General features: G+C 62.4%; 1 protein-coding gene across 4 annotated transcripts in view; it reads right to left on the bottom strand.

Annotated features, from left to right (window-relative positions):
- Positions 1 to 22650, bottom strand: part of SEPTIN9 (septin 9) — a 147242-nt gene that overhangs the window by 81355 nt on the left and 43237 nt on the right. Inside the window, exon 1 of one of the 4 annotated variants that reach the window (XM_055319870.1) lies at positions 6503 to 6620. The exons of the other annotated variants lie outside the window; for them this stretch is intronic. Coding sequence (XP_055175845.1) covers positions 6503 to 6557 — 55 coding nt within the window. The 5' untranslated portion in view covers positions 6558 to 6620. Of the gene's footprint in view, positions 1 to 6502; positions 6621 to 22650 lie in introns of those variants that run through there. 4 annotated transcript variants of the gene reach the window in all.

Below are 22650 nucleotides of genomic sequence, written 5' to 3'. Positions count from 1 at the left end.
AAAAAGCCAAGCAGCCCTTCCTGAGGTTTTGTGGTGAAGGCCCAGGACGCAAAGCTGACCCCTCCCACCTGCAACTTGCTCCCCGCACCCCCCCACCCCACACCGCCCCGCCCCGCAAGAAGTTAACACATCAGGTGCGACTCTCCCACCTGGATCATTCATCACCCAAGTCCCTCCCAGCTCACCCAGCCTCCTGACCAGGAGCAGGGACGGAGCCTGGGTCCCCCTGGCAAGCACAGCCCCAAGGGCACCTCCACCAGGTGCAGGCACCCCTGCCAGGCACGGGCACCACACGATCTCCCAAGGAAACTACAAGCTGGGAGAAATCACGAGAGAAGCCAGCCTGCCTGGTAAACTCCCACCCAGGACTCTGGGTAGGTACTCCTGCCTCCAGGAAGCCCTCCTGAACCTACCCCTCTCTTGGGCTCATGCCTGCCCGCCCCCCCCCAGAAGCTACAGCAGAGCTGGCACGGAGCTGGCACCCACAGATAGCTGATGAATAAGGGGAATGAGCCGATCGCTTCCCTCGCCCCAGGATCCTCCTCCTGGCCCGCCAGAGAACAGAGGGATCCCAGCACTTCATCTTGCGCCGAACGAAAAGCCAAAACCCAAAACCCAGGCACTTTGCAGAGCGCGCCTTCCCCTGACTTTTTACGGGGGACAGGAGCCAGGGGACAGCAGAGAAGACCGCCCCTCCAGGCCTGGTTCGGAGCCAGGAAAACTTGTATGCTTTTACTGTAGATAAAATCGGTCTCCGGGGGACACGGGGCAGGGGCCTGGCCTACCACTCACAGGGAAACTGCCCACCCACATGGAAAGGGGGACCAAACATCCCCACTCCGAGCCGGCTGCCGGCGCCCGAGGAGGGGGCCAGCCCGGATACGGAGCGAGATCCAGCCTGGGACGGTACAGAAATCCTCCGGACTGTGGCCACGACAGTTAGAACCAGCAGTGTCTCCACCTTCCAGGTCAGCGTCTGGGGGAGGGGAGATGCCAAGGTGGCCCATAGTGGGGACGTCTCTCTCCTCCCACCAGAAGGAAAGATGCTGCTGCCCGTGGCCCGGGTGGCTCCCTGCCTCAATTCCTGGGGACCCTCATAGGGAAGTGCCCAGGACCCCCAGGCCCAGCCCCAGGGGACACAGCCAGAAGCCCATCAGCACAGACAGCCAGTCACCGGTCAGTGCTCCTGCAACGGTCAGGGAATCATCCAGAAAGACCTGACAAGGGCTGCAGAAGAGCTCAGAGTTTCAGCTCCTCCTTGGAAGACCGAGGAAGCAGGGCAGAGAAGGGAAGCAGCCCTGGAATTCCCCCACTTGATCCAAATGAGCCCCAAGCCACATGACCCCCCACCTCCCCACAGCCCCTCACTTGTACCCAGGGAACCATGGAACCCCCCAGCTAGAGAAACGGACCCTCAGAGACTGGACGAAGGTGGAATGGACAGGAGGTGGAGGGGTCACCTCTGCACTCCCCCCCCCACCATCTCCCCCCTGGCTTTCCCAGGAAGCTACTTCAAGTGTTGGAAGGCAAAGGCTCCGGGCCTTGGGGACAAGGACAACACAGGAAGCTCAGAGCCATGGGTGGGGAGGACACACTTATGCAGGTAAAGCCAGGGCCCTGGATTTTCTGGATTTTGCAACTCAGCCCAGTGGAGGGAGAAGGCCCCAGTGGCAGAGGCTCCCCTTCCCAGGAGGAGCTGTTAAAGACTCGAGAACACAGGAAAGAGGGCAAACCCCAAGCAAGAAAGAGGTGGGCCAGAGCTTCATTCTGGGCTCCCCACTTGGGCACCCCCAGCTCTTCACCGGCCCCGGGCTGGGCGTTGGGACTCCACGGACATCGGCGCTGTCCTCTTGATCCCCTGCCTGAATTTCTGGGCACTGGCAGCACTTTTAAAAATGACAACAAACGTGGGAGCTTCTAGAATGTCTCTTGGTCCAGGCTGAACAGAGCCTCCAGGCTCTGCCCCCACCAAATTAAACAGCCCGAGCCCAGAATTGCCCCAGGCGCCAGGGGCGTCTCGGGCCAGCCGCTGGGTCTGTTTGGCTGGAGATTACAAATCCTCAGGCTTCTGGGACCGTGTTCCAGAGAGTTCCGGACCGTTCGGTCTCATAAGCAAAACTCAGAGAGCCTCCAAATTTGGGAAAAACCGAGAGGGCCTTGGAAAGAAAGCCACTGTTTGACCATTTTTCCTTAGTGGCTTTGTCAAAAGAAAGCGCAAGTTTTCTTACGCTTGATACATCCCGGCCGAGTTTCTGGGATGTATCAAAAAAAAATGAAATCTCCTGGGGTTTCCACCCTCTGATGAACCTCTCACCGGGGCCCCTGGCCACCCATGCCCCTCCACCCTCCCCCACCCCACCCTCCATGCACACCACCAGGTCTTTGAGGGCGTACACCATGTAAGCCGTTGCTCCAGCCACAAAACAGTGAGCAAAGACGCACGACGTGGCCTTGGGGGGCTCCGAGCCCGGCGGGAAGCCCCTGGTCTGGCCAGGCAGGGCAGGTGAGACTCCCTCCTGGGTCTGGGGGCCAACATGCAACCCTTGAGTCTGGCCCCCAGGTCCTTGCTGCCAAACCAGGGTATGCCCCCCCCCCCTGTACCCCGACAAAACTCTTCTGAGCAGCAAACTGGCCCGAGCCCAGGGCTGCTTGGCCAGTAAACCAAGGAGGGTGGCAGCTATAGTGCCGGCGGGGCTGATCTCTGAGCGTGACCTCCCCTGACCTCTGGGCACCAGGGAGAAAGAGGAGGAGGGAGCCGGTTTCTGCTCAGCCGGCGCCAGGGTAGCAGGGCCACAGCGCCAAGGGGCAGGCTGAGAGGTCCCGGCTCCTGCAGGGCAGGTGCAGCACCTGCACACCTCCGCTTCCTCGGGGGCCACCGCGTCATGAGTGGGCTCCTCCAGTCCGGCCAAGTGACCTCATCGCCACACGGCTCCCGCCTCCCGCCACAAAGCACGAGCTGCAGGGAGGCGCTACCCACCGGAGGCCCTGCGTCTGGCTGAAAAGCGGGAGGCATCGCTCCAGAGGCCCACGGGCATTAATTAGGGACAGGTCTGCACCCATCACCAAGCAACAGGCCTTATCCCTCTGGGAGGAAAGGGGCTCCTGCATCCAGCAGTCGAGGGAGCCCCCGTCCCAGAGGCTCCTGGGCTCCCAGATGAGCTGGCTGGTCGGGCCAGCTGGCGAGGTCCCCTTGCCCCTCCCCCAGCACCCGCACTCCCCCCACCCCCACCCCGGCCTGCTCTCCTGGGCCAGAGCCTCCAGGACCATCTGGGAGGGTCCTCCGAGGAGCCAGCCGAGGGTCTGGGTGGCCACAACCTGTCCTGTCCGCAGTAGGGCACAGCTGGGGGACCTGAGTGCCCGAGGCCCTGGGCCAGACTGTGTTTCAGCAAACATCAAGGACTTTCGGGATTCTTTCACCGCGTGCAAATACGGTTACGGCAACCAGGGCTGAGGAAAGCAGGCCGGCAGCTGGCACTTGGAAGGGCTTTGTTACACAAAGACCAGACTTGTAACGGCCTCCGCGGGACCAGATCCACAACTGCTCAGGGCCTCCACCGGCCCGAGCGATGGGGGAAGGAGTCGCCCCTCCTGCCGCCCCGTCCCAGGCCCATCTGCGTGGTGGGGGGAGAGGGAGGAATCAAAAAACTCTAAAAACAATCACAGGAGCAAAACGCAAAGCCTCTTCTTGCCCCCACGTGGGGGTTCCCCACAGAGCCCTGAGTTCACCCTCAAAGGGAAGACAAAGGCCAGTGTGGGACGTTCGTGCCCATGAAGGACACGCAGCCAACAGACACATCCACAGTAGAGTATGGGCTGAATCCCCACGTCACCTCGACAATGCGACAGAGCCAAAACGAGAAGGGTGCCGCTCCCCAGGGCCAGGGGCAGATGTGCCGGGACGTGTGGCATCAGCTGACCCACACACCCCACACACACACACACCTGCAGGGGCGTGCTGCTCTGGCTGGACACCCACCCTGCACCCCACCCCCTTCCCCCCCCCGCCCTAGGGGGCACACTACCCGGGCCGGACACTACCACCAGCTCCAAACCTCCCCAAGACCAGTGCCCAAGGATTGACAATCACCCGCAGCAATGCCCTGGCTCAGAAACTGCTGGGCTTTGGGGGTGGCCCCTGGGGCTTCTGTTCTCCAGCAATGAGAACGCGCCTGGTGACAGGCCGAGTCCGCCGGCCCCAGGACTGTGGGGCTGGCGGTCTCCTCCCTGACCCCTTCCATCCTACCTCACAGAAACCCCGAGACAGCGGTGGGCAGCCCCACGGACACGGACCAGCGCTCCTGCAGCGCTGCTCTGGCCTCCCCGGGACAGTCGGAACTCCAGGCGGGGACGCCTGGCCTGGCCCTCTGATCCGCTCCGACTGGCCCCTCCTTGGGCCCCATTCTCCAATGGACCAGCTCATTCCGGCCTCCCCCGCTTCTGCTGGCTCCCGGGGACGTGAAGGCTCCCCTCCCTCCCTCCCTCCCGCAACAGAATTCTGCCTTTTGCCCAAGGTCGGCCTCCTCCACTCGACCTTTCTGCACCGGGGCACTGCCACACTGTATCGGGGCGCTGTTGCCCCGGTCCCGCGCTGTCCTCCTCCTCTCCGGGCTCCTTCCCCAAGTCCGGCCTTCCCAGGCTCAGCCCCCAGCAAGCAACCCCACCCCAAGCTCCTGGGGCCCTTCGGGAGGCCACTCCGGGCCCTGGAGCTGGACAGCTGGCCGCGTAGGGCCCTTGCACACGCTTCCACCCAGAAGCCCCGAGGGCTCTAACGCCCGACCCCTCTGCCTTCAGTGCACACAGCAGGGTGACGGATGCAGACAGGGAACCAGGGGCTCCCCAAGAGTGAGATCTCCCCCTGCAGCCACAGGGCTGCCAAACTGTTGCACCAGGATGGTCTCAATGAGGCCATTGTCTCTGACCAAATGAGAGGGTCAAGCTGCCGCCTGGAGGCAGCACAGAGGCTGCCAGTGTCTCCAGATGGGGTGCACCTCGGGGTCAGGCTGGAGTTATACACGGGGACCCCGAGGCAGAGATGCTAACAGCCTGCATGGCCCCGATCTAACAGCTGTAAAACCACAACACCCCCTCCGTCCCCGCCTCCCCGTCCTGCCTCGGGGCTACCGTGGAGTCCCACTGCTCTTCCCCACAGACCCTGCTGCCAACGCCAGGCTTTCCGCTTTCCGGCCGGGACTGCAAGCCAACCTAACTCCACAGGCGACACACAGCGCGCCACCTGAAGGGGGCAGCCGTCTCTAGACCCGCTGGTTCCCGCACTTGGACATTTAGGACATAAAAGGCCCTTGAGGGCGGCTGCAGGAGAGCCTGGCTCTGGGCATCAGAAGGCCAAAGAGGACGAAGCAGACGCGGGGAGACCCCAGGAGGAGCACGCTACCCAAGATGTCCAAACAGCAGGGGATAAGCCATCACCGCCCTGGGGCCCCAGAACTCCCCTCGTCCAGGGCTCAGCGCCAGAATCGCGAAAGTGCTCCCTCTACGGAGCCAGGGCAGGCCGGCCACGGGACCCCAGCCCTCTGGGCTCTTCACACCCCTCCCTGCTCAAACCACTCCAGGCCCGGCCCCAAATCGCAGCCGCAGCATCTCCGCTTGGGATCCGGCCAGGCTCTGGTCCCCAGAAGTGTCCCCACAGATGCGGCTGACCCCCAGGTGGACCATGTGCACTGCAGAGCTCTCTGCCCGGGCCGGGAGAGGACCTCCTGGCGCCGCGGGGCACCGGGACCTCTCCAGCTCCTTGCAGCCCAGCCTCCCCGAGGCCGGGCCCACGGGAGGGCTCTGCCCAAGGCGGCCTGGAAGCCCCTGCGAGGGGCGGGGGCTCCGGGTCCCAGCAGAGGCAGGCCCGCCCCTCACGATTCCGGCCCCAGAAGTGCCGCGGACTATTGTGTGCGCTTCCCTCCCGACCCGACCGCTTTATTTACTCCCAGGACGCAGGACGCAGAGCCACAGGCGGTCACGAGGACTCACGGAGGCGCACACGGAGGCGCACCGCGCGCACACACACTCGGCCGGGAAGCCCGGCGGCTCGGAGGAAGGAGCCCCCCCAAGTGCCCGCAGGCTCCTAAACCCCCAGGGGGGAGGGCCCAGCGCGCTCCCTCCCGGCCCGCGGGCCCCCTCCGCCGCCGCCCGACTCCAGGGGGTGGCTGCGGCCCCGGGGCGCCCCCCCCCCCCCGCTCGGCGGCCCGCACCCCACCCCACCCCCACCCGCACCCCACCCCCACCCGCACCCCACCCCACCCCCACCCCGGCCGGAATTCGGCTGCGTCCGGCCCGAGACTGCGGCGGGCGCAGGGCCTGGGGCCCGAGGGCCAAGGGGCGGACAGCGCCGCAGCCACGGAGCCCGCGCCCGGCGCTTCCCCGGTGCCCCGCGAGCCCTCGGGGCTGTCGCCGCGCAGACGCGACCGAAGGGAGGAAGCCGGGGGCAGCGCCGCCCCGAACCCGAACCCCCCAACCGCGTCCTCCGCGGCCCCGGGGCGCGCCCGGCACCCACCTTCGAAGTCGGAGATGATCCCGTCCAGCTGCGCGTTGACCGCGGGGTCGGACATGGTGGCCGCGGAGGGCGGCGGCGAGGAGGCGCCCCGGCGGCCGGGCCCTGCGCCCCGCGCCCCGCCCGCGCCCCAACCCCGCGCCCCAACCCCGCGCGCCCCGCGCCCGCGCCCGCGCCCCGCCGAGCAGAGCTGGCCTCGGCCGCCGCGCCTCGGCCCGGGCTGCGCCGAATGAATGGGGGAGGCGGCGGGCGCCGGCCTGGGCTCCGCGCTCCGGCCCCCGCCCCGCCCCGCCCCCGCCGCCCGGGGATCGGGTTCGCGCACCGCCCGGCCTCCCGCTCGCACTGGCTGCTCCGCCCGCCCGTCACGGCCGGCCCGGGGGGGCGGGGGCGGGGGCGGGGGCGGGGGCGGGGGCCGGCCCGGGCGGCCGCGGGGACAGGCCGAGTCCTGGGCGCCCCGGGACGGCGACCACGGCCGGCCCCTCCCCCGGCGCCCCGCGGCGGCCAGATGTGGGCGGATGTGGGCCGGGGCGAGGCCTCCCCTTCCCCGGGCGCGGGGCTCCGCCTGCGGGAGGCCGGATTTACGCAGCCAAACAAAGTTCGCCGCCGCCGCCACCGCCGCCGCCGCCGCCTTCCCGCGCTCGCGCCCGCAAGGGTTAAGCGCCCGCCCGGACCCGCGAGCTGGCGGCCGCGGGGACCCGCCCGTGCACCCGGAGCCGCGGGGCGAGGGGCGCGCAGGACTCGCGTGGGCCCCCCGGCCGGGGGGCGCCCCCTCCAGGGACTCCCCACCCCCACCGCCTACGCACGGTCCCTGCTGCACCCTCCGTCCCAGCCCAGTGGCGGAGAAGGTGCCAACCCGGAGGGGGCGCGTGGGGGTCGGGAAGGAGCAGCCCGGGACGTGCGCCCCCCCCCCCAGCTTCCACCGTGAGGGGGGCTGCTCGGTGGCCGCCGAGCATAAACGCGGGTCCTCGCCCTGGAAAGGCGAAGATGCTCCCTAGCATCGGAAGGAAGGAGCTCCGGGATGCGGAGGGGGGGGCTCCTGTCTGCGCCCCACCTCAGGCCTGCTCTTGCCCTCCTGGACAGCAACTTCTACACCGGCCCATCCATTCGCAAACACGGATTAAAGCCCGTCACCTACAAGGGAGGCAGGCTGGGGACCAACAGGACCAGTTGGGACTTGAGAAGCAAAAGGACGGAGCCCCCCACCCCCCTACCCCCGGAAGGGCCCTCCAGGGCTGGCACCTACAGCCGAGAGGGCCTCCCTCCCTCTCCTGGCTAGGTAGGTAGGCTCTCCGGCCTACTCTCTCCCCCCTCATTACCCGACACCCAGAACCTCTGCCCCAAGCCCGCCGGTGTGAGAATCTCTGGCAGGGAATATACCCTCCCTGCTGGTGGCGGGTCCTCTCACAAGTGAGAGCCTGTGAGCCCCCCAAGAGCTGGTACCGGGTCTCAGGTCAGTCCCCGCCACTTCCAGCCCAGCCCCCACAACCCCGGTCTGGAAAGATCCCAGATGTGCTGCGGACGGATGCCGAGGCCCGACTGCCATCCCACTCATTCCCCACCTCTTTCTGGGAATGCACTGGGCTTGGTGGGCTCTATCAAGGAGACAAGATCGCGTCCTCTTTCTTTTTAAGAAAAGTGGTCACTCCCTCCCTCATGCTTTGGATATTTTGAACTATTTTCAACCGAGTGAGTTTGTGGACATGGAACTGCAAAACCACAGACATTTCAGATGCGCACACACCCTCATCTGCCCGGGAGCCCGGGGTTTCAAAAAGGGAGTCACCACTGGCATGAATAGTGCCCCACTGGCTTTCACAGCAGCCCTGGCATTCAGTGTTTGACAGCCAGCACCTGGGCCTCCAGCCTGACACCCCAACCCTCTGGGCCACCTGTCCACCCAGCATTTGGGAGGTTGGTGGTCCGCCAGCCCTAAAAAGCAGCGCCTAACTGCACAGGCCCCTGGGAGGATGCTGGGCCACAGCATTATTGTCCCATGTTTTTATAAAAAGCACCTGGGGAGTGTAGACACACCCATGTGATTGTTCTCCCAGGGTGCTGGCATGGAGCTCCAGCAGATTAGCATAGGCTCAGCCTATTGTGCACTATTCACGTCCATTCATGGTGGAGCTGGACAGACCTATGCTTATCTCCTCGGGAAGCCCAGCCAGGGTGCACGCCTCCCCCAAAATGCCCCCCTGTGGGAACCCAAAGACAATGGCAGGAGGGGACCGGCCTCTCCGGCCAGAAAGCACCCCATGTTGGCATGACTGCGCTCCAGAGTCCATCCGGTTCCACACCCCCCGCCTTCGGTTTAACCACTGGGGCCACCACTGCCAGGCCTCGACACCTCCAGGTAAGGAGATTCCCCATATTCCCTCCGGAAACCCAACCCTGCGCTTGGCCACACTCCCAGCCAGGAAGTTCACCCTTGTATCTAACCAACTGCTCTAATTGTACATCATTTATTTCCTCTTTTTTTTTTTTTTTTCTGTCCTCAGAGGAGATGGGAAACAGCTGGGCACCACCCTCCACATAATAATCACCTTCTCCAAACTCGAAGACAATCCGGCAGCTTCTCGGGCATCTCTTTCTCAGCTGGCATCATCCACCCGGCCCTGTCTAGTTCCCGCCTTTGATCACCTCCGATGGCTGCATCCAGCCCACAGCTCCAGGACTTGAGGAGGCCCTGATCCTCATGGGGATGTGAGGGGTCCCTAGCCCCCTTCTCAGGGCAGAACAGTCAGGGTCGGGGCGGGGACGGGCAATCCTGGCGGGGGCGCTGGGCAGATAAAGTCAGCAGCAGCAGCAGAGAGGAAAGCAAGCTGAAATTTGGCAAGAAAAACAGAACTCGAAGGCGTCCGCATTCTGCAACAGTGCACTCTTCCAACGCCATGGAGAAGGCCGGACTGTAGGCCTGGCTCAAGGGGAAAGTATGATTATAGGGGACACCGGAGGGGCCACCCACCTCCCCGGGTCCCCCATGAGACCTGCGGTGGGTGCTCCAAAAACACACGTCCACCCGAACCTCAGAATGGGACCCGATTCGGTACGAGGATCTCTGCAGGTGTAATGAAGGTGAGGGTCTCGAGAAAAGATCACCCTGGATGGCCGCTAAATCCAATGACAAGTGTCCCTCTAAGAGCCCAAGAAGGAGGAGACACAGTGAAGCCCTGTGAAGGCAGAGATTGGAGAGATGTGGCCACGAGCCAGGGGCACTTGGGACCACAGAGGCTGGAAATGGTGAAGAAGGATCCTTCCCCCGAGCCTTCAGAGGGAGAGGGAGCGAGGCCCTGCTGACACCTTGTTTGGGGCTTCTGGCCTCTAGAACCGTGAGAGATGACATTGCTGCTGCATCAAGCCCCCCGCATGTGTCCTTTGAAACAGTGGCCCCCAGACGCTCTACAGACTTTCACCCCAAAGAGGTCCGTGAGCCGCAAAACCCGCTGGAGATAAGGGACGCTGTCCAGCAGGTGGCCGCCCTGAAGGGATGGGGGGGCGCTGGGGACACTCGGGCAACCAGTGACACGTTTTAATAAGAATGGCTGAGGGCCAGGGGTGGGTAAGAAGGGTGTAATGTGAAGTCCAGTTCTAAGCCTTTCTGGAAATGGGAAGAAGAGAATGGCGTGGAGAGAAACCCCACGGGTCAGGCACCGGTGGGACGAGCCTTGGGAAAGAGGGAAGGAGGAAGTCAATGGGCGGAAACAGCCATTTGGCTCAACCTCGGTATCCATGACCTGGGGTTCCCTGTGGGGACTGGGGAGTAGAGGGAGGTCGGTGGCTCGCTGCCCAGCCGCCCTGGGCCTTTGGACAGGACACCCTGTTAAGTGGACCATCTGTTTCCTCAAAGTCCAGGGCAGGCGCCCATGGTCTCGGCCTTGCCCGGGCCTGGCGCACAGTAGGGCTTCCCTGAGCTCCATCACCCCCCTCCCCGCACTCCCTAAGTCCATCATCTTTGTAAATGGTCCCACCATCCACCTAGAGACTCAGGCCAGGTGTCTAGGCCTGTTTCCCTCAGCCCCACATCCAGGCCATCAATGAGTTTCCACCTCCCAAATATCTGTGGGTCATCGGGCTGCTTCGGACCTCAAGTGCCCCCAGTGCAGGTCCACGCCCCCCCTTCCAGTGGTATATGCTACCTCACGTTTAACGAGTCTGGGGGGTAAAAAAAGTAAATTAAAAAATTTTTAAATTAAAAAAAAAAATCCCACCTGATAATTACGTAGCACTTGCCTATTTCTGTGGTGTAAATACTCCCACCCTGGCCAATTCTGAGCTGCCAGCGTGACAACCATCCAAGGCACAGCTGGGAAGCTCCGGCAAGTAACCGTCACGGTGCAGCAGGTCTACGACGCATCTTTTTTTTTTTTTTATCGCGCTAACATCTACGTAACAGCGTCCGCGCTGCCCTGCGCCCGTCCATATGCCCATTCCCAGGACGGCAGGCATCTGCCCAAACTGAAACCCCTCTTTCCATTGAGCCGGAATCCCTGTGTCCCCCTCGGCTCCCCCGGGCCCACAGCAACTCCACCTTCTGTCTCTGTGAATTTGGCTGCTCCGGGGAACGTCGTGCAAGTGACGCCGTACAGTGTTTCCCTTATGTGTCTGGCGTAGTTCACTTAGCATGACGTCCTCGGGGTTCATCCACGTGGCCGAGTGCATCAGGATTTCCTTCCTTCCACGGCTGATACCCCGTTGCCCGGACACAACATATTTTGTTTATCCATCCATTCGCCCCTCGACGGACACTTGGGCTGCTCCCACTTTTTTGGCTGTTGTGAATAACCTGGGTGCGCACGTCTCTCTGAGCCCCGCTTTAAGGCTTTTGGGGCATTCACCCAGAAGGTAAACTGCTGGATCCCACGGTAATGCCGTGTCACTTAATTTCAAGCCACGATTTCTACATAACTTATTTTTTTTAATTTTATATATCCCATAAAATATTAACTATATTTTTCACAGAATACACGAATAAATCGCTGACAGAGGTTGCGCCGAACCACCGGCTCGCAAAACACCTCAAAATTTGACAACTTGGCCGTGGTCCCACTGGGACCCTCTCCCTCCCGCAGAGCCTCCTAAGTGATGCGCTCGCTGCTTCTACTCCTGCTTCCCTCCATCTGGATGTCAGTGAGGCTGTGGGATCAGAGTCCCCACCCACGGCCTGGTGCCCCCTGAGACCCTCTAAGCGCACACTCCTTACTGCGGTCGCCGGCCCCGCGGCCCTGGCCCCTGTCCAGCTGGCCTCCGCACCGGCCGCCTTCTTCACACCGCCTTCTGCCTCAGGACATTTGCATCAGCTATTCCGTCTGCCTGGGCGGCATCCCCATGGTGTCCCCCCGCCCTGCCCACCCACACCCCGCCCCACCGACTCCCTGTCTGTTGTTAGTGTCTTAAACATCAGAGCGACCATCGCAGGGTCCTCCGGTGGCTTCCTCGCCTCCCGACTCCCCAAGAACCTGTCAAGCCCCTGTGGAAAGACGACGTTCAGTCTCCCCTGCAGGGTGGCTCCTGACGGGGAATCAGCCCACGGCGGGCAGCGGAGGGGGGACATTCAGAACTCACGCGGACTCCCTGCCAGCCACCGTGCGGACCTGCCCCAGCCCCGGCACTCAGGATGACAGGCAGGGCACCGTCTACACCCGGACCCCGGCTCCAGGACCCCCACGTCTCCCTTTACTAGGCCCTCAGACCACCGCATCTCCCAGGTTGCTGGATTTTGAGTCTCCCCGTGACGCCCGTCTGTGGGTACAGCTGACATTTCACCAGCGTGTAGGCTACACGACACCCTCACACCATCTGCCCGGCTGCTTAAATGCAACCATAAGGTTTCACTTCAAAGGGGAATGCCGGTTTCTTAGGCGCGTGATTAATCTGTTCCCCAGGTTCCCCAGCTCGCGCCCCAGCCCGCTTTGTTCAGAGAATTTACAGCAAACCCTGACCACAGCAGCCCGGGCCTTATCTCAGAGGCAAGGGAGCTTTTTTTTTTTTTTTAATTTTTTTAATTTTTATTTATTTATGATAGTCACAGAGAGAGAGAGAGAGGCAGAGACACAGGCAGAAGGAGAAGCAGGCTCCATACACGGGAAGCCCGACGTGGGATTCGATCCCGGGTCTCCAGGATCGCGCCCCGGGCCAAAGGCAGGCGCCAAACCGCTGCGCCACCCAGGGTTCCCGCAAGGGAGCTTTTTAAACAAAGTGTGACTCTTCTAAATTCAGGCTTTCGAGTCCCAGAAGGAAGCTGCAGGCCGGCAGGACCCAGGCCAGCTCTCTGCTCCGGGGCCGCTGCCCTGCCCGGGCACCCCCATCCCCGGCCGGGCTGACAGATGCTCGGGACCCCGGCAGCTCCGGGGGTGCAGGGGTGGGGGGCCTGCAGCCCTGCCGGGCCCTCCCATTTTCAGTTTCACTTGCAACTTTGACTGGGGGGATGTGAAAGCCAGCGGGACCACGGGAGCCACCGCAGGGCAGTGGCTGCCGACACAGAGGGACAAGAGCCCCGGTGCTCCAAACTGTGACACTGCGAGGTGGTTCTTGCCAGCTGGACTCTGTCTGTGGCTCCGGCGCATCTTTTGTTTATTGGCACGTCCAACGGGCTCTGGGTTGGCAAATACGGGTGTCTGGGCCCCCCCCGCCCACCATGGGCTGGGTGAGCTATGGCCCAGATAGGATGGAGGAGGAGGAAGACGTGACTCATCCTTTATTCTGCTCTGTTCCCTCTACACACAGTCTGTTCCTACTCCAGCCCCCAAGACGGGGCTTTGGGAGGGACTAGAGTCCCCCACCCGCCAGGAGCCCATCTGAGAGGCTAGAGGTACAGGGACGGGCTGGGGGGCACGCAGCATCCCCTGTACCCCAGCTGATGGGGAAGAAAACAAAACCACTCTTGCCCTCCCAGGAGCTCCAGAGTCACACAAGGGGTCTCGAAGGAGTGGCCGGCCTGGCACCCACCCGGCCCCAAAGTAGCAAGTGGCTGTGCCACCTGCAGACACCTCAGCCCTGGGGCTGCCAGGACACCTGGCCAGGCCACACAGGCCAGAGGACAGGCTGTGCCCGCAGTGTCCCGACCTCCTCGCCGCGTCTCCCCAGCAGACACCCGGCTCCGAGAGCTCAGAGGCTGGAGGCAGCTCGCCACCGCTGCAGTGTGGGGACGAGGGCTGAGTCACCGGCCTCCCCCCAGCTCCACGTCAGCAGGCACAACAGGATCTGAGCAGGATCCAAGCAGAGAAGAAAGGGCAACAGGCCCTCTGTGGCCAAACTTATTTTTAAAGTCGCCGCAGTGACCGAGGGGACGTTGTCCTCAGGGAGCTGTCTGTCCGCCTGCCCCCTTGGACTCGGGCCACGTGTCCAACAGCCAGCAGGCAGGTGGGAGGAGAGGGGGCCGCGGCTCAGGGTGGCAGCCGTCCACGCAGGGAGGGCAGGGAAGGGGGAGCCTCCCCACCACCCCACCCTGCACACTCTCACAAGGGTCCTCAGGATTCGGGGCACACACAGCCCTTGCCTGGAGTCCGGGGCCCCTGCTGCTCCATTCTGGGATGGGGACTGAGACGCTGGCCCCCCGGGAGTGCTGCAGGAGCAGCCCCTCAGGGGACACCAGCTCCCATGCGGCCATCTGTCGGTGGCCAAGGTGGAAACCTGACTGTGGAAGCTTGCAAGGGAAAGACCAGGGTTGGCTCTGGGGCCTGGAAGGGAACTGGTTTTCCATCAGGTGGCCGCTGTGGGGAAGCGTCCCCAGAAGCCAGCCCGTGAGCCCAGGGCTGCAGAGCTGGCGCCCATCCCTAGAAGCAGGAGACAGAGGAGGCGCACATGTCTAGGCACACCCAGGCTCTGGACACCCCCCCGCCCCCATCAGCCAGTGACCTCGGGGCCCCTGGGTGCTCCAGAAGTCCACCCAGGGGGCAGGCCCAGGGTCGGGCTGTGGGGGCAGAGCGAAGGCGAAGGCTGGGTGCATCATTGGCCCCTGTCCGGCCCAGGCCTCTCTGGGCTCAGCCGGAAGAAGCCACACATATTTTGAGACGGAATCTTGAGCCAGGGGACGCCTGGGTGGCTCAGTGGTGAGTGCCCCCTTCCACCCAAGGAATGATCCTGGGGTCCTGGGATCAAGTCCCGCATCAGGCTTCTTGCTTCTCCCTCTGCTTGTGTCTGCCTCTCTCTGCATTTCTCATGAATAAATAAATAAAATCTTAAAAAAAAAAATCTTGAGCAGGCAGGTCCTCAGCCCCAGCCTCTCCCCCTCCTCTTCTTTCTCCTCCTCCTCACTATCCCCAAGCATCTCGGACCATGCATTGCCCTCTCTACACCTCCACGGAAGGATGGAGAAGAAAGAAGAGGGGCCAGCCCCCTCACTCAGCAGATGCTGCTGAGCACCGCGTCTGGGGACAAGGGGCCCGATGTCAGTAACCAAAGTGTGGGGCTCCCCGGGGGCTGGACTCTGCTTGCCGCTCCCGCCCACCACGAGCTGACACGAGGTTTCATACCACCAGATGCGCCCCTTGGCCCGCCAGGATCCCCAGGGGAGGGTGGCCACGGGGCCACACTGTACCTGCGCGGCCGCCTCTCGGTCTTGGCCCGGAGCCTTGGGAACAGAGTGCCCTGCGTGGGAGGGAGGCTGGCCGGGTCCCCTCCCGACAATCTGGTACCACTTTCCTGGATAATGCAACCTCCCCACTGCCAGGGCCACCGGGGCCAGCCGGCAGTGGAGCAACCTCAATGAACCATTTGTCCCTCATGTGAAGTGACCTCAGGGACGGGGACGTAATGGGTTTGCTATTACCCCCCCAACGCCCCCCTGGTGCTCTGCTCCCCCCCGCCCCCAGCGTGAGTCACTCCCTGGGATGACAAGACTGGGCTGAGGGCCCCTCCCAGGGGGGTGACGGACCAGCCCCAAGGGCAAAAGCTGCCTGGTGCAGAGGCTTCCCTAGACTGTCTATGTCGGGGCCCCTGGCACAAACGGGAGTCTCCCCTGTGTCTCTTTGGTTCCCTGGGTGCCTGCCCATCTCGAGACTGACAGGGTTCCGGGAGACTCCTGCAGATGGGGAGCGGAGGGGGCGAACCGGCCAGAGAGAACCAGCAAGAGACAGCCCCAAGGCCTCTGCGGGCCACCCGGGCACCCCTGCGACGGCAGCAGGTCGGAGACAGGTTCGGGGTGTCTTCTGTTACCGCCGAACGCTCAGCCCTCTCACACGCTTGGCCACAGCTCTAGGGAGGAAACGTGCAGGCCGCAAGCTGACGTCCCTGCCCAGGGTGCCCTCTACTCCCAGCCTCACTTGGAGCTGCTGGTGGGACACCCCTCCTGGAATGCACCTGCGACCCGTCACCGGCTCCCTATTCTGAGCAAGAGCCCAGCGGGGCCCACCCGGCTGTGCCGGGCGCTCCGACTCCGCCAGCCACTCCTGCCTCCTCTCGCTGTGCTTCTCCACAGCCTCTGCTCCCACCCAGCTGCTCCTGGTTCCCGACACCCAGCGTCACACCTCTGTACCTGTCCCTTGCTGTTCCCTCTGCCTGTAGGCCCTCCCACCCTCCTCGGCTGGCTCATTCTTTTTTTTTTTTTTTTTTTTTTAATTTTTTTTTAAGTAGTCTCCATGCCCTGCTTAAACTCATGACCCCGGGATCCCTGGGTGGCGCAGCGGTTTGGCGTCTGCCTTTGGCCCAGGGCGCGATCCTGGAGACCCGGGATCGAATCCCATGTCGGGCTCCCAGTGCATGGAGCCTGCTTCTCCCTCTGCCTATGTCTCTGCCTCTCTCTCTCTCTCTCTCTCTCTCTCTCTCTGTAACTATCATAAAATAAAAAATAAATAAAAATAAAAATTAAAAAAAAAAGTCTTAAAAAAAAATAAATAAATAAACTCATGACCCCGAGACCAGGACCTGAGATCAAGAGTCGGACGCTTCACTGCCTAAGCCACCCAGGCGTCCCTTGGCCAGCTCATTCTCATACCTTCGTGTTCTCAGCTCAGATGCCACTTCTAAGAAGCCTCCCTGGAACCCCCTGGGTGGAGGGACTCTCTCCTGGGCCCTCCCGTGGGTTTTCCCAACCACCGGGGCAGCCCCTGACCTGAACCATTCACTCGCAGGAGGGGGAAGCCAGGCAGTGGGCATCGGGAGGCGGGGTTTGTGGAGCAGAGGACCAGCCTGGGGGAGTGACAGTTCTCTCCTGCCACAGGGAAGACACAGCCGGCGGAAGAAGGAAGCGATGGGCATCCCCTGCCTGTGCCCCCGCCGTCCTGCCGGCCAGATGGGCTACCTTGTCTTGACAGCTGTTCTCCAGCAGAGAGAAATCTCTCCCCTCGGGGATGGGGGCGGGGATATTCCAGAGGCGGCCACGTCTACATGGGTCCCAGAGACCGTGGAGTCTGGATCCTGAGGCTTGTTCCATCCACATGGCCACAGGCCCGGCCCAAGCCCGCCCTCCTGCCCAAGCACGAGCACACATCTGGAGCTGCTGGGCCCCGAGGGCAGGGCGGGGCAGGGGAATCCGAAGCCGCAGCACCCTCGGCAGAGAGCAGACCCGCACACAAATCCCCGGGGCCTTTGGTACCAGGGGCATCGTCTCCAAGGAGGTAAACGTGGACATTCCAGGCCCGCGAATCACCAGGCGTCAGCACATCTCGACAGGCCCCTGGCCCACCCCACGGCCGGAGAGAAGGCAACTGGCGGAGCCCACGTGGCGCATGCGGTCCTCTGGGCCAGCAGGGTGTGCAAGCCCGGGGCCTGAGAGGTTCCCGCTCGATTGCAAGTGATCTAGGTCACCCCCATCCAGAAGGAGGCCAGCGTTGTCCCGTTGGGGACCTGTGACCTCAGGTGAACACGCAGAGCGCCCATCCCATCTGGCCAAGTTGCCGTTGTCCGTGGCCCCCAGCACAGCACCACGGCTGTGGATCCTGCGTCCTCCCCCATCTCCCCACTCGGTTCTGAGCAGGAGGGCCTGACGTGCGGAGCGGTGACCCCCGAGGCAAAGCAAGATCGTCGAAAGGAGGGAAGTACTGGGCAATAGGAACCCCCTATTAAAACAGAGACCAGGACTCAAACCCTTCAGGAAGACCTTGGTGAAGGAAGGATGAAAGACAGGGCTGACGCAGGGCATGCTGGGAGACGCTGAATGACCTGCCCCAGCATCGGCGGCGGGGAAACGCCTGATTTATAACATTTGCCCGTTGCTGTGATGGACGCGGCCCCAGCCATGGCTGAGGTCAAGCAACCGACGCGACGTAACTAGACGCAGAGTGGGCAAGGGGCACGCGCACCGCCAGCTGACACAATCAGACAGCCGCAGTGGGCTCATTTTGGGGGCAAGTGAGTTGACCCACGGTGCCCCCTCGCCTCCCCAAACAGCTAGGGCCGATGCGGGGCCCTCCTGCCCCTTCCCCCAGTTAGAGTGCAGATGTGATGGCAGGAGCCGCAGCAGCCGTCTTCTCTCATGAAACGGATGCTGCATGGGGAGGATGCCCGAGCAGCAACGGAGCACACTGTGTGTCCCCCCTTGCTGGGCCATCACGATTGCTTATACATGGACAGGGAAGCAGAAGAGAAATTAATCTCTCTGTTGCGTAAGCCTCTGCTGTTTCAGCCTTTGTTACGCAGCCAGCCAGCTCCCTGACTGGTAGCGTGTGTGCCCCTCATCCTGCCAGTCTGGGGCAAGGCAGTCGGTCTAAGCTTTATGCACTACGCCTCTGGCAGAGTCTGATACAATAAATGTAGTCACAGCAGAATGAACAGTGCAGTTCACCCAAGGTGTGTCCCGTTTGCTTGTCTGGGTATCGGGAATCGGAAAACAAAGATCTGAGCTTAACAGAGGACAAATGCTCGCATAAGGCAGAGGGGATGCCTAAATAATACATGCCCAGAGTAGGCCCGGAGTGCTCTGGAAAGTTCTGCGTCGAGATGGACCTTGAGAGGTCACCAACGCGAACAGCTTGTGCCGCACAGAACAGACGTGGCCACGTCAGAGACAAAGCATGTGCCTCAGAACATCTGTAGGAGCTGAGGCCCGGGCTCCGGGTGCGACAGCTGCGTGCAGACGCGGGCTGGCCGTTCACCCGGCAGCAGGATCGCGGGTGCGTTACTTCACCCCTCTGAGCTGTCCCCGATTCCCCCATGTACGAGGGACAGCAATCCCCTAGAGTGAAGGGATCGGTGGCAGTGAGTGTCTGGCATAAAAATAAGAACTTGGGGAACACCCGGGTGGCTCAGTGGTTGAGCGTCTGCTTTGGGATCGGGTCATGATCCCGGGGTCCTGGGATCAAGTCTCGCATTGGGCTCCCCACAGGGAGCCTGCTTCTCCCTCTGCCTGTGTCTCTGCCTCTCTATATCTCTGTGTCTCTCATGAATAAATAAATAAAATCTTAAAGAAATGCACCAGCAGTAACACCAAGGGGGACCTACGGAGGGATGGAAGGAGGGACAGGTGGACAGAGGGGCGGGCATAACTGGGTGCCGGTGGTGGAATCTGAGGGATGGGCATGCGGGTGTGCACCGTAGAATGCTTCCAGCGCTGCTGCATGTCTGGCCATTTTCACAATCCACGGAGGGAGGAGAGAGGTACGGGGAGCCACACCAGCGGTCGGGGCAGGCCAGACCCCCACGCGTCGGAATGCAGCCCTGCAAGTGCAGATGCGCCTTCTCCCTCCTCCTGAAGACTGTCAGATGGAGGCTTACCGAGCGTGTGCCTTAAAGGTTCAAGGCCCTGGCTTCTCAGTCCTGACTATGCCCTCCCCACTTGCACCTGGAAGGTTCTGCAGGGGGGGCGTGGGCCGGCCCCGATGCCAGCGCTCCCTCCCGCGCACAGTGCCTGGCGAGTGACAGATGCCAAGCGCACGTCAGCCCCTGCCCCGTGCCTTGTCTGCCTGCCCAGGGAGCCCCCCCACCCAGCAGCCCAGTCCAGCCACCCAGCGGACACTTCTGGACGTGGGGCCAACGACTTCTTCACTATGCTCCGCTCACCCCGCAAACATCCGAAGTCATAAATAAAGCACTAGCGAGTGTCTCGATAGCTTCCCCTCCAGTGGCGCCTGCCCTCTCCCCACAGGGCTCTGTCCTGCCGGATGGCCCTTGGTCCAAGAGCCCCCTTCCGGGCCTGTGTCCCGAGGCTGCCCCCTAGCCCCCAGCAGGCCCCAGGCAGACTGAGAAGCAGGCTGAGGGCTACGGCCAGTCGGAACCCCCTGGCTGGGGCAGCCCACTTAGAGCCCCCACTTAGAGACCCAGAGAGAAGGCAGGACTGGGCCACTGCGGCCCACTGGGGCCAGGGAACTGTAGTGCTAGTGCTAGTGCATGGGGGAGGGCATAAGGGGGAGGGGGAACAGATGGAGGAAAGCAGGAGGAGGAGCCCCACTTCCTTCCCGAGGGCGAGGGCGGGCGTTGCCTGCAGCCCATTGCATTTATTACATTTAAGATTACTATTACATTGTTTCCTGCACTATCACCTCCTTGAATCCTTGAGAAGCCACGGTGAGGCAAGCCTCTCCATCCCCGAATCTCCCCATGGGGGGCACAGGTGCAAGGAAGGAAAGAGCCTGCCAAGGCCCCAGGGATCCATCCGTGGAGTTGCTGGGACAACCTCACGTCCATCTGTGTAGCCCTACGCAGAATCATGGGCAGCAGGGGCTGTGGCTTTGAGTCCTCGCAGAAGGCTCCAGAGGCCCAGGAGACTGGACTGGAGGCCAGGCCAGGTGCGCGGGACGTGGGCGTGCAGGCGAAGCTGAGGGGCACGCGGCGTGCATTCAGGGGACGGGCCGGGATGCTGCACGCGTCTGCCGAGTGAACCTTCGCGGGAGTCTAAGCCCCAGGTCCCTGGTTGGCCTGGCGTCCTCTCTGGAACGCCTTCACCCACAAGGAGACAGCACCCACCCTGCACCACTCAGAGATCTGGACGTTGGTTTTCTCCTAAGGATGGATACTCAGAACCCTGGCACGGAGGAGGAGTCCGTGCGGGCCCCACGGGAGCCCTTCACCGCGCAAGGGCCTTCCGATGCCGCAGCCACTGTGTGTGAGATTGGAGGCGGGTGTCTCCCCACCCACCCCCCGTGATGCCCCAATGGGAAGGGGCGTGGGATGCACGCATGACCCACAATCCACGCTCAGGCTCCTGTGCACAGCCCCGTGACATGAATGAACAACCACAACAGCCAGGACACAAGGCAAGACCCCCCGGTGGCCAACGTTCCAGAGCAGACTCTTGGCAGCCACCCAGGGGGCTGGTGCAGGAGGGCGGGGGACGGGGTGGCGGGGAGGATGCGTTTGCACCAAGCCTACTTGTGCACACACATGTGGCTGACAATCACCCACACAGCCGTGCCAGGAATCTGGCGCACGGCCTGCCAGCCACAGGGCGCTGGTAATCCCCAGCTGCTCTCCTGACGCCACTCAAGAGACGCTGTCCTGTCCCAGGCAGGACGGAGGGGGTCACTGTTTTCAAGGTCACATACCCCAAGGGGAGACGCTGGGCCAGGGAACGGAGACAAGCGTTTGGGCCCAAGCCATCAGCCCTGGGTCCTGCCGGCCAACGGGGGAGCACCCACCCATTCATTCAGCGTTTTATTGAGCAACTACAATGAGCCGAGCGGCCAAGTGCCACAGACCATGGAATAATCAGCTCGTGGAAAACCATCCTGATCCTCTCCTGGGCCTGAGGCAATAGGAAGAATGTGGACTTGGGGGTCGCACGGCCCTCAGAAGTCCTGCCTCTGCTAAGTTATTGGCTGGTGGAGACGGGACAGGTTTCTCGACATCTCTGGGCCTCAGTCTCCCCGTGAAATAGCGGGTCTTGGCGCAACGAGGAGCCGGTGTCTGCAGGCGGCGCCGGCCTGGGCTGGTGTGTGCCCAGCACACAGGACATGAGGGCAGCTCCTCGCTGGCCCCGTGTGACCAGCAGGCACCAAGCTGGGAACGCTCAAGTGCTGATTTATCCGTGCCCGTCCTCAGGGGCAGGGAGGTGGCAGCAGGAGGTGGCACAGCCCCGCAGCTGCTTCTCCCAAAGCTTCCCGGAGGCTCAAGTGTCACTTCCTTCCCTGACAGCTGCTGGGTGCCCGGGTCCGCCGGCAGCAGAGCGGTGGCGGGAGGGGCTGGCAGGGCACCCACCGTCCGGGCCAGGCAAGGGGCTCTGGGGGAAATCCAGGTCCCGGGAGATGGGCCTGGCCACAGGCTGAGGCTACGGGAATGCCCCTCGGTGTCCGCAACAAGATGCTGACCCCAACCAGGGCCCCGGCTGCTCAGAGACCCACTTCATGTCCGGGGACAACAGCCGCTGTCGAGCACACGTGTGAGAGTGAGTCCGAATGGCTGTGTGTATGTGTGCGTGTGCGCTGGGAGGCGTGGGGGGCAGGTCTGGGGCAAGTCCCTGTACCCCATATGCCTCACTCTCTTCATCTATAAAATGGGGGATAGGGATCCCTGGGTGGCGCAGCGGTTTGGCGCCTGCCTTTGGCCCAGGGCGCGATCCTGGAGACCCGGGATCGAGTCCCACATCGGGCTCCCGATGCATGGAGCCTGCTTCTCCCTCCGCCTGTGTCTCTGCCTCTCTCTCTCTCTCTCTCTCTCTCTCTCTCTCTCTCTGTGTGTGTGACTATCATAAATAAATAAATAAATAAATAAATAAATAAATAAATAAATAAATAAATAAATAGAAAAATAAATAAATAAATAAAATGGGGGATAAACGTTGCCTACTTCAAAGAGTTATGGTGGATCGAAAACGAGTTACCCTTTGTAAAGCACTTAGAACAGTGCCTGGCACGGAGCGAGTGTGACAGGTTTGCTAAGCAAGTAAAGAAAACACATCAGACCCGTGTCATTAGGTGCTTAAGGCAGAGCTTGGCACGTGGCAGGCATCAATAGCTGGCGTTCTCGAAGCTGCCTGAGACCCAGGAGAGCAGATCGGGGCGGCGGGGGGGCGGCGGCCCTGTGCCAGGCGGCCTCGGCGGGGGCAGGTGCCCACATGTGCCACACACAGCCAGGTGTTCATCCACGCGTGTCACTGTCTGCACACGTTTCCCCAGACCCGTCTGACACTTGATTACGACGTCAGGGCCTGGGCAGGTGGGCCACGGGGCTGAGGCTTCCCTAGGAACCAGAGGCGCAGCCAGAGGCAAAGGGCCCGGGAGACAGCGCTGCAGGATCAAGCCCAGCCTGACCCCCAGTCGAAAAGACAAAGCAGAATGCGTAGG

The sequence above is a fragment of the Nyctereutes procyonoides genome, unplaced genomic scaffold, assembly GCF_905146905.1.
Source record: "Nyctereutes procyonoides isolate TBG_1078 unplaced genomic scaffold, NYPRO_anot_genome, whole genome shotgun sequence".
NCBI classification, from domain to species: Eukaryota; Metazoa; Chordata; class Mammalia; order Carnivora; family Canidae; genus Nyctereutes; species Nyctereutes procyonoides.
The sequence above is the reverse complement of the archived record's forward strand: the minus strand, read 5'-3'. Positions and strand labels throughout refer to the sequence as shown.